Source organism: Apiospora aurea, assembly GCF_038362705.1.
Source record: "Apiospora aurea strain CBS 24483 chromosome Unknown utg000008l_segment0_segment0, whole genome shotgun sequence".
NCBI classification, from domain to species: domain Eukaryota; kingdom Fungi; phylum Ascomycota; class Sordariomycetes; order Amphisphaeriales; family Apiosporaceae; genus Apiospora; species Apiospora aurea.
In genome coordinates, this window is record NW_027117395.1 from 3291693 (window position 1) to 3307321 (window position 15629).

The 15629-nt window shown below is 54.8% G+C and overlaps 6 protein-coding genes across 6 annotated transcripts; 5 read left to right on the forward strand and 1 right to left on the reverse strand.

Moving 5' to 3' along the window:
• Positions 1–1782: 1782 nt before the first annotated feature.
• Positions 1783–2259, forward strand: PG986_012483 (uncharacterized protein; the record flags this gene model as incomplete). Its single annotated transcript, XM_066848705.1, has 1 exon — positions 1783–2259. The coding sequence occupies one exon, from the start codon at positions 1783–1785 to the stop codon at positions 2257–2259; it is 477 nt and encodes a 158-aa protein (XP_066695401.1).
• Positions 2260–3205: 946 nt separating this feature from the next.
• Positions 3206–4496, forward strand: PG986_012484 (uncharacterized protein; the record flags this gene model as incomplete). The annotated part of the gene is made up of 3 exons (XM_066848706.1): positions 3206–3399; positions 3702–3829; positions 3952–4496. The coding sequence occupies 3 exons, from the start codon at positions 3206–3208 to the stop codon at positions 4494–4496; spliced, it is 867 nt and encodes a 288-aa protein (XP_066695402.1).
• Positions 4497–5249: 753 nt separating this feature from the next.
• Positions 5250–5561, forward strand: PG986_012485 (uncharacterized protein; the record flags this gene model as incomplete). Its single annotated transcript, XM_066848707.1, has 1 exon — positions 5250–5561. The coding sequence occupies one exon, from the start codon at positions 5250–5252 to the stop codon at positions 5559–5561; it is 312 nt and encodes a 103-aa protein (XP_066695403.1).
• A 1873-nt stretch (positions 5562–7434) lies between these two features.
• Positions 7435–9517, forward strand: PG986_012486 (asparagine amidase a; the record flags this gene model as incomplete). The annotated part of the gene is made up of 2 exons (XM_066848708.1): positions 7435–7813; positions 7884–9517. 2 exons carry the CDS (start codon positions 7435–7437, stop codon positions 9515–9517), a joined length of 2013 nt encoding a protein of 670 aa, XP_066695404.1.
• A 530-nt stretch (positions 9518–10047) lies between these two features.
• PG986_012487 (uncharacterized protein) lies at positions 10048–10770 on the forward strand (the record flags this gene model as incomplete). The annotated part of the gene is made up of 2 exons (XM_066848709.1): positions 10048–10470; positions 10699–10770. The coding sequence occupies 2 exons, from the start codon at positions 10048–10050 to the stop codon at positions 10768–10770; spliced, it is 495 nt and encodes a 164-aa protein (XP_066695405.1).
• A 484-nt stretch (positions 10771–11254) lies between these two features.
• Positions 11255–13193, reverse strand: PG986_012488 (uncharacterized protein; the record flags this gene model as incomplete). Its single annotated transcript, XM_066848710.1, has 5 exons — positions 11255–12250; positions 12310–12491; positions 12549–12859; positions 12939–12990; positions 13115–13193. The coding sequence occupies 5 exons, from the start codon at positions 13191–13193 to the stop codon at positions 11255–11257; spliced, it is 1620 nt and encodes a 539-aa protein (XP_066695406.1).
• Positions 13194–15629: the final 2436 nt, after the last annotated feature.

Here is a 15629-nt window from a genome sequence, read left to right on the forward strand (position 1 = left end):
ACCTTCCTTTTTGCCTTCTAGAAGGAAAATCTCATGGTCCCATTCACAGAGGCAAAAAAGAATGCTTCTGGATCGAACTCAGCATGCCTTATCGAAGCCCGAGTTGCTTTCCTTTCTATGATGAGTTATTCACCTAGTGGTCTGTTTAGAGTCGCAAATTCCAAGACAGGCTGTCGATTAGCTGAAAATACCGGCGCCTCAATGGGGGAAGGAATGACGCTGCTCCACTAATCCAGCATCATCATGTATCACCATGTCGTCAAATGCCATACCTCTTATGCCATTTCATATGAGAACCGCGTCGATGGCAAAATATTCATGCCCTTGCCACGTGGGAGAGACCACCCCCGTTTGATCAGACCAAAACCAAACAAAGATGGGCGATGGACCGATGGCGGCTCCTTTCTTTAGTCTAAATCTGGTAAAGAGTCACGCAATTATGTGGCGGGGAGAGGGGAGGAGGGAGAAGAAGAAGCAAAAGGATTCGCGAACCTCTCTTCTGAACGAACATTACGTCACGAACCAGCGAACCCTGCCGTCGGCGCGCCACCCAGTCATGTTACTGGTACGTAGAGTTCGCTGTTGGCGCTCGAGGAAAAGCCCCCCCTTCTCGCCGTGACACCGTCTCACGGCAAGTAGCGGAGGGATAGAGTTCGTTGCTTAGACCGCTTGGGGGTTAAACTGAACGTTCATATCCTAGAGTGATGCGAGGGCGTCGAGGGGTGTGTGCGCGCCGGCGCTATGGCTGGAACGCTCAAGCCTCCTTTGCCTTCGCTTCTCCCAGATCTTTCGACAGCAACCTTGCATATCTTTTCTTTTGCCTCGTCGGCCAATGGCGAGCAAGGTGCTATCTGATCTACCGCGCACTTTTTGACAAGTGTGTGTGACCGAGGAATTTTGTGAGCGATTGCACACTTTCGAGCGAATCTGCGTTTCCAAATCCCAACGGTCTCCGCGAAGGTTACCTACTGCAGGTGTTCAGGGCTTTCCATACAATAAGCTCACAGTAGGGGTTCATCCCGGCTTTCTCTCACCAGATAGGATGCGACCAGCCGGAATTCTGTTCCGATTTTCGGGTTCATCTGCTTCGTGTGCTTCATCCAAGTCTGCATTCTCTCTCTCTCTCTCTCTCTCTCTCTCTCTCTCTCTCTCTCTCTCTCTTTCGGATTTTACGCCAGCTTCACTTGGCCATGTTGCGACTCTTGGCGTCTGGGGAGTATGATCACCAAACTTGACGTTTTCCCCCGAGGTACCGGTGAGATCCAGACCACTGCCTGGTCCGTCATCCGCAAACAGGGGAGAGAGAAAGACCAAGCTGCCAAGCACGAAGCCAGGATTCCAAATGATAGCATGAACTGTAAGGCCATTAGAATATATATAAGGAGGCCAAAGGCTACGGAAAGCATTGAGGCATTGCTTCTGTCTCTTGACACATGGCCCAGCCCCCTATGGATTTCCCGGAGGAGACGCCTTCCCGATCGTTGCTTTACGGTCGGCCTTGGAAGAAGAAGTGTCACCATCGCTCGGTGGAGATTCTTCCCTCCCTTTAGCGCCGTGTTTCATAATATCTGTTGACAGCCCGGCCGGCTTTCTTCCTTATCATACGTACATCCACCAGGTCCCGGATGGGTCGCCAAGGTGGCTATGTGTAAGCACAGTTGAAGGCCCTTGGGTTAGGAAGCTATCGGAAGCTACAGCTGGATCCTGAATCGGCTAAGCCACTGGTTCGCTAGCGCTGCCATCTTCTAACGATACGGCACCTAAGCCTGTTGAGACCCGAGTATGGTGCTTGTTTCCCCATTCCAATCCACAGCCAGTCTCCAGCAGGAGGAGAAGGAGAAGGAGAAGGAGAAGGAGAAGGAGAAGGAGAAGGAGAAGGAGAAGGAGAAGAAGATGCGAAATAAGAAAGAAACAGCAGCCACGTCGGGTCGTCTGAACGTCATGCCTATGTCAAGCCACCTTGTGAACAATTCGACCAGTGCTACAGAACCTGCTGGGAATAAGGGCTCGCGGTTTCGACAAGGGAAAGGGGGGACTCTGTCACTCTGCCACGCTGCCACCTTTCGCGGTACAGGCTGGCCCCCAAGCAGCCAAGGTCCTGAGACGCTGAGACTCTGGGGTTCGAACTTCGGGCGGGCAGCGCAGCCCAAAACCTTAAACCGTTTCTCTTGGCTTTGGGGAGAGTGGGATGACGCTGTAGCCTGTAGCAACTTTCCTGCCGCAACTGCTTGCTTGCTCTCGCATTGGCTTGGGAACTGAATCGCACACTTTCTGTGGGTTCGCCTTTCTTTCACGCGGCAAAAGCGACGTGCCAGCAGATAGTCGTTGGTAGGTAGTAAGAGTGTGGGAGGACAGGAAAAAGTAGGAAGAAGGGATGATTTGTGTTTTTCTCATATGTATATGAAATTCCCCGCCCGCCAGCATGTTGTCGATATCTGCTCTCAAGCTACCGGTTCTGGCCAATATTCGACAAGTAAAAACATCTTCAACGCCCGGCCGTGAGAAGCTTTGCAAAGGCCGTTCCGCAAACCCATTTTCACAACAACATCGCCGAACCCGTAACTTCAAGCTGAGAAGAAAACCTTGCCACATACTCGTCGTCGCCTTTTCGGGGGCTACTGTTGGGGGGCTATGGGAAGGGAGCATTCGTTGCCCGCCTTCGACCATTCATCGCCGCCACCATGGTGCTCATGCCGGGACACGTGATGGTACATCACTCCCACCCACCACCCACCCGTACTCCGTATCCCGCATTCCGCATTCCGCATTCCACATTCCGATCTCTCCCCGATCCCCGTCGTGTCGTTTACTAGACATAAGACATGAAAGAAGAAAGAAACGAAAAGAGAAACGTTCACTCGTTGACCCGTGGCTGTATTGTAGGTAGTGGAATGGACGATGGTGTCGCTCGCGTACATATTCGTCGGCCTCCGCATTGCCGTCCGCATCCACTGGAAACAAAAAACACCTCATCATCTCCGACATCTGGCTGGTACTGGCGGCGCTCTGTGTCCTGGGGCTGGTCATCTGCGACACAATCACCTACCGGATGGGCCGCATGGCCGATCCAACCCCACTCGCCAACGTTGAACTCCGCAAGGTCAGTCAGTCTACTGATGCCAGGGCAAACCAGAGATACAAGGCGCAACGCAAGGATAGATAGCTGACACTTGGGGGGGACGCCGATGGACAGATCTGGTTCGCCATGAACTACTTGTTCGACGCTGGCCTTTACCTGCCAAAACTCAGCATGGTGGCCATCTACTACCACCTCATCCCCATGCATTTCCACGGACTGCGCCGCGCCCTCCACTTCACAGGGTTCTTCGTCGGAAGCTCCTTCTTCATCACCTTCTTCTCTGACACGTTTTGGTGCGGGCCTCACCCATCAGTGCAATGGTAGGTTGACCATATCCGTTTCCCCCTCTCCCCCTTCTCCTCTCGCGCCGTGGTCTGGTAAAGTAAAGATGGGCAGCAGCTAGCCGATGCTGACTTGCGTCCTTGACGAACAGGTGGCCCGGCCCTCATTCGTGTTCCGCCTTTGAATCCAAGACCTTGATGCAGCTCAACTGGTCACTGTGCTTCTCATGCGAAGCTCTCCGTGAGTGCTTGCCCTGAATCTCGGATGTGTGTCCTCACCATGAGGTCCTAACGTCGTTTGGGCTTCCAGTTTTCGCATTACCGTTCCCTTTACTCAGCAGCCTGACCAGTCTGTCCGGGAGGGAAAAGGCCGGCTTGGTCGGCATCTTCACGCTGGGAGCCGTCACGATCGGCGTAAGCTCCGGCCGGTTCGCCACCATGATGATGAAAGGCAACGACATATCTCTCTGTAAGCCGGCCTCGTACCCAATCATCCCTTTGTTTTGCCTGAGCGAGACAGCAAGGGGGCTGGAGGGAGCCATGAAAGAATTGCTGACCAAATCCCCGACAGACGTTTGGAACACGACGGAGTTCTCCGTCTCCATCATGATCGTCGCGGCCACGGCGCTGCGGCCGCTGATTCGGAAGGCGTGGGAGGCCACGACCTTCACGTCCAAGCACTCATCTCGGGCTCGGGCCGGCGGGCGCCGCGGTTCTTCAAGAGCGGCAGCGGGGGCACCGGCGACTCGATAAAGGAGCTGAAGCCGGGGATCCATATCGAACAGCACCACCATCAGCACCACCACCTTCACCAACCACGACAGTCAGCGTCGTGGCCCGATCAGATCACGCCCATAGCGGAAGGGGATGAGCAGCAGCGGGGTAACGGCGGCAGAGGCACCGAGATCCCGCTGAATCCCTTGAGTCAGAACGCCATCATCAAGACGGAGCGGTTCAGCATCTCGAGCGGGCACCAGCTGGCGTCGGCGCGGTCGATGGACCTGGAGTCCGGCGGGGGGGCGGGGGCGGCATATGGGACGGCCGCAGCCGGCTGCTCGCCTGATGGAAATCATGAGAGCGGGCGAGGAGCGAGGGGGAGCGGCCGTGAGTGGAGGAGGGGCCACGAGAGGAGTTAACGATTTATCATGATGCTAGATACCTGGGCGCTATGCAGCATATTTTATTACTTTGCTTATCTCCAGAATATACTTTGCACAAAAGTGTATTAGTATGCATGGGCGAATTGGCCAAAGCTGAGGCTGTCGTGCATACATAATTTGCCGTATACGAGGCGAACACGTTATGCCAAGGGAAGGGAAGGGAAGAGAGAGGGAAGGGGTTGGCGGTTGCGGCTCCTTGAGGGTGCGCCTGAGGGTACGTGTCGAGGTGGGGCTTTTGGGGCTTTTGGGGCTTTATTGGTTTTTTTGCTCGACCTGAAGGAAGGTTTCAACGTCTAAAAGGGACTGGAAGGGCCCTCGGAATCACGGCACCCCCGAAAGTCGCAGCGGCTGCATCCCATCGTTACGCGGTGAGTGGTTGCACCCAAAGAAATGAAAAATAAGAGTCCGACTCAACTTTCGACTTGACCTGCGACATTCATCATTTTCGTTATTTCACTTCTCTTCTCACACGTCCTTGGTTTTCTTCACACGCATCCTGCATCGGATCGATTAATCAAGTGCATATCGATCCTTCTTCATCACAAGCCACAGAGGACGGAAGGATTCCATTCGCCGCATCCACTTCACATCAACCACCCATCCACCCAGCCCCCCCTCTCCCCATCAGCAACCTTAAGGGGAAACCTACCTTACCTTACCTACCCAAGCCAAGCCAAACCAAACCAAACCAAACCAAAAAAAAAAAAAAACACAAAAAAAAACCCGAAAATGCTCGGCTTCCTCCCCGACCTGGCCCTGCTGGCCATCATGTCGTCGACGGTGCTGGCGGGCGTGCGGCGCACGACGGGCCAGACGCTGCAGACGCAGAAGCTCGTGACCAACCCCGTGGGCGCGCAGGCCCTGAGCTTCTACCTGGGCGTGGGCGAGTGGGCCCTGGAGCGGCTGGCCGGCTACGCGCGCGGCAGCAAGTACTTTGCCTACGACGCCAGCGTCACGGCCAACCTCGTCAAGAACCAGCCGCGCGAGCTGCTCGAGGACATCAAGGGCGAGTTCAAGAAGATGACGGGCGAGAGCCTGTGAAGGGGCGAGACAGACAGCATCAATACCAACAACAACAACAACAGCGGAAAAAGAATCAACCTCCGGCTCAATACCAACAACGCGCCGTCTCGAGGTGCTCCCCTCCGGAATTCGTGTGTGTCTGCTCCTCCTCGTGCGGGGACGAGTGCCTCAAGAGGAGGAAGCTGTACTACGAACTGCAAGAACGGTTTGAGCCAGGGCAACAAAAGGGCCCCGGAGCCGCCCGCCGACCTACGGTTGAGAACATGAAGGAACCGACGTCGGGATCTGCCTACATTATCCATGAATACCAAAGGCGACGTTTTGCGGGGAGTACTGAGCCTCGCGAAACGCTTCTTCTTCTTCTTCATGATGGATTAATCGTAGGCGCGTTCTCGTTCTGCTTGCTGATGCTGTCTGTCGAATCGACTCGATGAAATATATACCACGGGGAAGTTATATAGATGGCCAGGGGGCAGTATGTGTGTTTTCCCTCACTTGATACTCAACCGATCAAACCCCCGTCTTTGATACAATACTTAAACATAGTAGTCCGAAAATCCCAAAAACCAGATATATGTACATGCGCCCATGTGAATCCATTGCCAAGGTTCTACGCAGTCGCACCATGGCTTCGAACAGTGTGGCCCATCATCAAGCCGCACCGGACGAAGTGTGAGTTCTTGAGAGCATGCTGGTGTCGAGGTTATCCTGACGCAAGCTTATCTACGTAGCAACTAATGTGACATCACAGGCCACGCTTATTTGCTGCTTCCGAGCAAGGGCATATGCTTCCCTTCAGTACAGCTGCACCTACTCGACATACAACTGTCGATAGCCTATTGGCCAATCCGGTAATTGATGCTGCCGTTGCTTCGATGCTGTGCCTTGGTACAACAAACGCTTTGTGGTTGCCATCGATATATCTATCCGATGTCTCGGGTTCGAGATAAAATGCTCTTGCTTCCTTCCTTGTGCCCATTTACAGGCATGTTTAGAGCTAAGCGACCCCGCCCCCACTCGAGCGTTGCGGCTGCTTTAGGCTAGGATGGGAGAGAGACCCTGGACCTGGGGTATATCTCATCTCAGTAATCTCCAATTAGCCTAGATACCATACCAGTCATCCATGTATCTGTCCAGCAAGACTCCTATTGATGGTAAAGACCTGATCAACTTCCATGAATCAACGCAGCAGTCAATGGCAGACGAGTCGATGGACAGCTACATAAATACCTACACCCACACACTAACCGTAGATTTGCCAGTGCATACATACACGCCACCCAGCCACCTGGAGAACATGACGAGGTTGGAACCTGCAGTCGCGAGTAGGGCCTGCAGAGAGAGGTTGCTCTTCCACTGACGGATAAGGTAATGCTCTAAACTGGCTTGGCCACTAACCGGGGGCGTATCGCTCGCTACGCTACCTTCTGTTCTCGGCTGATTTACCCGTCTCTTATCACCAACCGGGCTTTCTCTCCCTTGGACTCCCCTGGACTCGCCCAAGCCAAGGGCTATTTGTCCTCCGTCTATGCACGCACGTACTCTACTCGATGACGATCCAAGGTTGTATTGCATGCGAGACAATTTATATGCAGGCACATTGCACACTGCCAATCGGCAAAATGTGTACTTTCCTTCTTTCAATCAAGCAGGGAGAGAGAGGGGAGTTGTGATGTTATAAGGATGGCGGTACCGTCACTACTGCGATAATTCCTTGCACCCTTCCGGTCGAGGACTCATTCCCTCCCTTTCCGTTTCCACGGCAGTCCAATCCGTCGGTCAGTATTTGATTATACTGTACATGTGCATAATTAATCATCAGTCACTACTGCCGACCCTGCAAACAAGTTAGAGGAGACGGGTTCACTCGCCACCGCGCGCGCCGCCCACGATGTATCTTGTCCAAGTGCTTCTGCTTGCTGTTGTCGCCGCCCTAGCACAATCTACCGCCGCCGACGCGAGACGCTCCCGGCAACATGTCTTGAGTAGGCGGTCCGCCCAGGCGAAGCCACCTTACTTCGGACACCGAGACTTGATGGTGACGATGGACGCGGAACCGGCCGACGACGACAAGACCCCCGCCGCCAACGCGCCCCGCGCCGTCACCACCCCGCTCGAGTGCTTCCAGGTCGCCGAGCCCATTCTGACTGATCAGGGCCTCACCCTGCGCGGCCAAAGCCAGCCGTACGCCGATGCCCGGCCGAAGGCGGCTTGCTCGCAGACGCTCATGGTGCATACTTTTGCCAACAGCTACGGCGCTCCCTTTGTGGGTACGTTTATATCTGTTCTCACTTACACATTCGATGAGTATGAGAACTATTAACTCATGCAATAATTTAGGTAACTACACGCCTCCCAACTGCGATTTCGACCATGTCGTGATCAACTTCACGACGTTGGTGCGGGGCCGCCAGTTTGACCGAACCGGCGTCATGTACCTGGGCGACACCGAAGTCTGGCGAACGTCCACCGCCGAGCCCAACCCATCCGGCATCCGCTGGGTCTGGCTCAAGGACATGACGCCGTTCCTGTCACTCTGGAAGCAGCCGCAGACCATCATCTTCGACCTGGAGAACATCGTCAACGAGCAGTACACGGGCCTCCTCAACACGACCCTCACGGCGACCTTCTTCAAGCGCCCTAGTCCTAGTCGGAGTCCTTCCGCCAACTCGACGGCTGCCGGGTCCTACTCCCCGCCCGCCGATCAGATTATTCCCATCACTCAGCGCCTGGGCGCCCAGGGCAAGCCGAGCCAGTTCACCGTGCCCGAGCAGAACGCGAGCAACACCATCGCCGACTTCCCGCGCCACGCCCGCCGCGCCGTCTTCGCGGTCGACGTCAAGGGCCAGGGCAATGAGGAGTTCTGGTGGAGCAACGTGCCGCAGAGCGCGGCGCGCACTTTTGATAGGACGTACGGCACATACCCGGGCTACTCGCCGTGGCGCGAGGTGCAGGTGGCCATCGACGGGCAGCTCGCGGGCGTGGTCTGGCCGTTCCCCGTCATCTACACGGGCGGCGTGGTCCCGCAGCTGCACCGGCCGATTGTTGGTATTGATACATTCGACCTCCGGGAGCACGAGATCGACATCACGCCGTTTCTGCCGCGGCTGTGCGACGGGAAGAGCCATACGTTCAATATTTCGATCGTGGGGCTAGTCGATAACGGGTCGGATCAGGCGGCGCTCTCGACGACGACGGAGAGCTCGTGGTACGTGACCGGGAAAGTCTTTATCTGGCTGGACGAGGACGCGCAGTCCGTCACCACGGGCGAGATCGAGCAGGTGTCCCGGAGCGAGCCAAGCATCGACTTTGCGCAGAAGATCACGCAGAACGCGACGGGCTTCAACCAGACCCTCGACTTCGCCCTGACGGTGTCCCGCAAGCTTTCCATCAGCGCCTCGGTCAAGACGCAGAAGGGCGAGAGCACAGCGACCTGGTCACAGACGCTCGACTACTCCAACGTCGGCCAGGTATTCGACTACGGCAACGGCGAGGTCAACACGTTCTCCATCACGGGCCTCGACCAGGCCAAGAGCGGCGACGAGGTGGTGGCGTACGCCACCAACTACAGCTACCCCCTGTTCTGCAACCAGACGCAGGTGACCTCCCCCGAGGGCAACCTGACCCTCACGGCCGAACTAAATCAGAGCCTGGGCCTCGAGGTCAGCGGCGACGCCGTCTTTCCCACGGGCCTGGAAGCCTTCTCTTCGACTTCGGAGTCCCGGGGATCCAGATTACAGACCTCGCAAAACGGCACGGCGGTCTACCACCGCGCAGCCGACAACAGTTTTAGCACCGGCAACGGGCAGACGGATCAGACTTTTGCTTTCAGCGGCATTGCAGGCGAGGCGGGCTCTGGCGCGGCGGGGACGCTGCTGTACTCTCGGCGGGTGGGCGCGGCGAATGATTCGGTCTCGGCTGATGACGAGGATGTGGTGGGCGCGGCAGTGGCGTCCCTCGAGCGAGTGAATTGATGGATGGAGATTCACGTCCAGGGCATTCGTTTCAAGGAGTACATATTGATAATCAGTGATATTTTATAGCATCAGTACACGATAAACTGCACATACTGGCGAGCTGATTTCATGGCGTGGACAATTATATCTGTGCCAGTAACGGAACGCATTTAGCGAAGCCATCCAGAACTGGAGAAGCACCTACACAAGAAGGAGCTGGCAGTCACAAATTACTTCTACATAACCTGAATATAGACCGAATCTACCGATCTGTGGGATTCCGTCCGACAATGCGGATTGATTGGATATGTGCTCTTTATGACATATCACTGCATGTCTCCCAACCTGTCAGCATACAGTGCAATCTGGAGTTTCCCCAGCATATCCGGTCCCGGACATCCCAATGTCCGGGGCTTGCTTGCTTGCAGGATCAGGACCCCCCCACCATATCATAAAGTCACCGTCTTACTCACATATACCTAACCTACCTTTTCACCTTCACCATCTAACCAAGTTCAAACAGCCATCACCAAACGAACGCCGCAACCATGGTCACCATCAACCTCGCCTACACCGCCCCCATCAACCCCCGAACGCCACGCCCCCTAACCCCTTCCCAAATCTGGACCGGCCTGCAGCGCAAAGTCCGGTCCGCGCAGGAATTCGTCCCGCTCATCACCGCGTGCACCGTCCTGCCGGAGGAAACCCCCTCGGGCACAGGGAACAACCACACGGTCACGCGCGAGGTCGTCTTCAGGTCCAACCCGGACAGGCCCGTGCGGGAGGAGTGCGTCCACTACGCCCCCTGCCGCGTCGACTTCCGGCAGCAGGACGGCAGCACCATCTCCAACGTCGTGAGCCGCGATGGCGAGGGGGACCTCATGATGACGTATGTGTTTGAGTGGCGGCACCCGGAGGTGAAAGAGGAGGACGAGGGCGAGGTGGAGAAGTTGCGGGAATTGCATTGGAAGGTAAGCGAACAAAAAAAAAGCACATTTCGCCCCTTTAATCTTCTTCCGGGGGTGGGGGTTCATGGTTTAGGCCATAGAGGCGCGTGGGTATGTAGAAAGCGTAATCTGCGTAGAGGGGATCGGGAGGACATTGGAAAGGGCAATTTATGTCAGCCTCAGGGAGGAAGAAGGAATGGATTCCGCGGGACAGCAACTATGGCGCAGCCGCTGACACACTGCCATTCACAGACTGCGAAGATGGCCGTTGAGGGAAGCATCAACACCATACGGCGCTTGGTGAAGGAAGGCGAGATCCAATGAAGTGTACAATACGTGATAGGGAAATCCAAAGACGAACAGGTCAAACTGTGTAGTGTCGCCGAGTGTCGAGAGACAGAACTTATACACGCATCCCAGAAGCGTTGTAGAATACATGAATGATAAGAAGATATCACGTCCAAATTCGACATCATAAACATTGCGATAGGAGACCAAAAATTCATCCACAATGTGGTGTGAACTAGTATTACTACGGAAAAATCAAAAGCATTCTTGCAATCCTAATGATCACCACTCGCAAAAAATAGTTGCCGCATCAGTGTAACACTGCTGCACCAACCTCTTAACTTGAGAAAAAAATCTCAAATAGGCAGGCACAATGCTTCCTGAAAAAGTAGCGAGCCTGTTTTTTTTAGTCGTAACGTTCGTAACGTGGCAGAAAAAAGTCAACTGAGACGCACACCGACGCCAATCATCCGTCCATCCGTCCGGGGGTATGTGGGGGTATCGGAAATGGGGAATTAATTTACAACTCCTCCTTGACGTCCTGGGCCTTCTGCTTGGCAGCCTCGGAGCCAGCACCGAGTTGTTCCTTGACCCAATCGATGCCGCCCTTAACGGCTCCACTGAGCTTGGCAAAGGCGGTGCCGGAAGGGCTGCTGGTGCCGTACTTGAAGTAGGTGGACTGGCGGCGGGCCAGAGCGCGAAGCTCGTTCAGCTGGGTACCCTGGGGAACGGGAACTCCGTAGCTATCGAGGTAGGACTTCAGCTCACTCTCGGACCAGGTCTCGAAGGTGCTTTGCTTGACAACATCAGTGGCCTGAGCGAGGTAGCTGGTGGCCGAGGCGTAGCTATCACCACCAGCGGTTGAAGCAGAGCTGTAGGCAGACTGAGCAGCGCTGACCAAATCCTCGCGGGTAGCATCGGTCTTCTCGGCAGCCTGCTTGGCAACCTCATCCTTGCCGCTGGAGAGATAGTCCTTGAGGTTGTCGTAAGAGAGATCATCCCAAGTCCAAGCGTTGTAGGGGTTGGCAGCCTTGTGGGCGTTCTTGCGGACCAGAGCACGGAGCTCCTCGGTCTTGCCTCCGTGAGGAACGGGAACTCCACGGGCATCGAGGTAAGCCTTAAGGCGGCTGGCGGTCCAAGTACCGACGGCGGCGTCGAAAGCGTTCTCGGCAGTCTCGCCAGCGGCATCGGTGGCCTTGGCGTATTGGTTGCCAGCCTTGCTGGTAGCAGCACCGTAAGCACTGGCGGCAGAGTTGGCGACGTTGTCACCAAGGATCTCGGCACGGTGCTTGCGGACAAGAGCACGGAGCTCGTTGATCTTGGAACCTTGAGGAACAGGGATAGCGTTCTTGTCGCAGAACTCCTTGAGCTGAGTCTCACCCCAAGCATCGATGAGCTTGTCGGTCAGAGTAGCATAGGCAGCGTTGGCGCTGGCCGAAGCCGAAGCGGCGGTATCCTGAGACTTGAGGTAGGCGAGACGAGAGTTGCGGCGAACAGAGGCAATAAGCTTGTCACGCTGTTGGTACCGTTATTAGCATTTGTCTCACAGATTGGATAAAGGCCGAGGGGTCTTACAGAGCTGGGCTGAGGCGCGGGGAAACCGTGGGTATCGAGCCACTCCTTGAGGTCAGACTCAGACCAAGTCTCGTACAGCCAGTTACCGGGGTAGGCGGCAGTCTGGCCAGCCTTCTTGGCAACGGCCTCATAGTTGGATCGGACCTTCTGGAGGAGAGAGTCGCGGGTACGGGGTTGAGGGACTGCCAGAGTAGGTTAGTCGCATAATTCAACATGGCCATTAATTGGGCAAAACTGACCAGGGATGCTGTTCTTGTCGGCGAAGGCCTTCAGCTGGCTGTCGGACCAAGTATCCAGGATCCAGTCCTTGACGTTGGTCCAGCCCGTCTGAGCCTTGTCCTCGTTCTCGTACCAGGATCCGGCAACCTGATTGGCGAGAGCATCCTTGTTGGACTCGGCGCCTTCCTTGACCTGAATACCCTTCTGCTTCAAGTAGCCGGTCAACTTCTCAGTGTCCCACTGCTTGTAAGGCGAGACGGCGTAGTTCTCCCAGTTCTTCTGGATAAGGCTCTCGAGGTCCTTGCGGTCGGCGGGGGTGGGGTAGGGAACGCTGTAGGGATCAATGTTAGTCACCTGAATGGGCTTGCAGACGACAGCTCATTAAGGGAATGGGGGCAGGTAGCACTTACTCATGATCGCTCAACCATCGCTCCAGCTCGGTCTCGTGCCATTTGTTGTAGGCTTCAATGCATAACACATATTAGCGGGAGTGAACCAAAGTGGTGGAAAAGGCTACGGAGCTCACGAATGGTGATGACAGCCTCCTTCACCTTTTCCATCACGCTTTTGCCTGAGCCTGACTTACCTGCTTTGCTGAACCAATTGCTGGCGGCGGCGACATTGGTCGCCAGAGCCAGCGATGCAACGGTGGCTAGGAATCTCATGATGAGACGGTTGACTTGATGTGGATGTCAAACACGATATGTTGGGGGGACAGTGGTGACGAGGATGGTGGAATGTTCAGTAAAAGTCCAGGTCATAGGCCAGGAGAATTAGGGAAATAAGGTGGGAAAGCAGCTTCGGGCAGGAGTGAGGAATGCAAAGTGGTTTTGTTTGCCGTCCCCAGGAGGCTTGAAGGTTAGGTGGACAAAATATGCATCACGTCACTCCTCCCTTTTTGTTTATGGCCATCGTCACAAGCTGTCACAGCTGCCCTACCCGGTTCCCCACTGAAATGCAGCGACTCAAAGGCCACCAAAACCGCCATCTCCCTGGCAAAAGACACCAAGAAGAGACTGGGAGGCTACAGTACCCATTGAACGACGTGCATCGATCGACTAGTGGCAGCAGCAGAGGCCAGCAAATCCTCAGGCTGGAGCTTTGTGGTCTCGCCCAGCTCCAAGATGCTTTGGCAACCATGACGTACATTCTTTGGCTAAGGCATCACAAAGAGAATCCAGAGGAAACCTTAGGACCGCACCCTCCCATGCCACGACCTAGGCCGGCCTACAGGATCCAGCAAGCCAGGCAGCATGTGCCTATGGGGATTATTGTTTGTTAGATCATTCATAGGTGCATCTGGCAATCTCGATCTGTGGCTGCCGTGTCTTGGAAGTCCGGACAGTGGAAGGCAAAAAGGCAAGGGTCGAACACTGCGAGGGGACCAAAAGCTCCGATGATGTCATTCCACCATTGTGTTGAGCATCAGTGTTCTGCATTCAAGCCACATATGCCGGGCCACTAGAGCTGAGCGAAGATCGTGGGGTAAGAGAAAACGCTGGTCATAGCTCCCAGCCAGCTTTTCTGCAGCTCATACCTATGTAGCTTCTACCATTGAAGCATCTATCAGATCGTGTCTTATAACTGCTGCTGTATGGCATCAATGACGCTGGGTTAACCTGGGAATTCGTAGTGAATAGTAATGGAAACGCCAAGCTTGTGCACGTTCCACTTGTTCGGGTCGACATCTTATCCCAAGCCGGGCACCGGCCGATGTGGGATCCCTGAATCCGTCTTGTTCAGTGGGCACTACCAGACCAGACCGCCTTGCAACTAAGGAGCAGGGCAAGAATCAGACGAACTTAATGAGCTTATTCCTTGTGGACGACATTGATTGGTATCAAACATGCGTTCAGATTTTCGATTGAAAGGGCTGGCTGGGAACGAAATCTTGCAAATGTCATGGGGGATGAAAGAAAGTTCGTCTATGTTGGACCAAACTCCTTGTACCAATGGCAGCAGAATGGTGTTGGTGTTGGTGTTTGCTTAGGTAATTTCCACCAGACAGCTAGATCTGATGATGGGCCTCTCTGCCTTGTATGCTGGATAAAACTTATACTTGAAGAGTGCATTGGCGACAGACTTATTTCAATTGTGAGGGCGTACTTGGAACAACACTGTCATTATTGTACACCATCACTACAAAAGGTGCTGCTTTCGGTCTTATCCCAAGGACACACAATACTTCCGATTACTGGCTGCTCGGCGAGGGGCCACCTAATGTCGGGTTCCTTTCAGCGGCGTCGCTGTGGACTCTGTGGCCGACTTCCCAAATTTCTGGTTTTGACTTATGGAGACCTAGCAAAACACCACCTGCAGTGCTGCTATTTAATAGTGTCAAGGATAACATTACCTTACCGAAATCTCCGGCCCCCGTGCGATGTCAGCTTCTTCCGCTTTTGCTACGCGATTGTGGAAACGTTCGAGAATGCCGACTCCAACTTCTATGCAAGGGGGTGGCAGTTTGGCGGATGCAGCCGGCCAGACTCTAAGCAGCCTCGCCTCGCAAACTAAAACTACGGCAAGGTTTCCCTTGACATCCTGTCACAGCAGGCGGCGCGTCCGCACTGAACTTTGGCCAGGCAAATTGAATTGCCGCTGAGCTAAGCATTAAACACCTTTGATGTGTGCGCTCGTTAATATATATACGAAGCTGGCCATGCAGCTTCATATCCGGATGGGGGTCCCAACCAATCTATCCTCGTACGGTTTCGGTGAGCCGGGTTGGCCTACACGAGCTGAGAGCCCTAAAATTCCGCTGCTAATAAGGGCGCCAGGGTGCCGGGCTGCTGAGCACTGCCCCCGAAGGAATCCGTTTTGGGGATTACGATCTGGGCAACGAACACCAAAAAGGCAGCATCTACAGCAACCACCAGCCCAGCGCATCGGGTGCTGCCCATTTCGCTTCAAGACACGGTTATCATGTCGTTTATGAAGATCTTCAGAGATGGGAATGCCTTACCATCCCAAACCCAAACCCACTCCCCAGAACCGCCTCGCTGTTCCTGTGCGAAAGACGACAAGCCTGGATTCTGGGGTTTCGGCGGGGGGCCCCTCCCGCTGGTGATTGGGGACTCACCTTGCTCAGCCTCAACCTGATC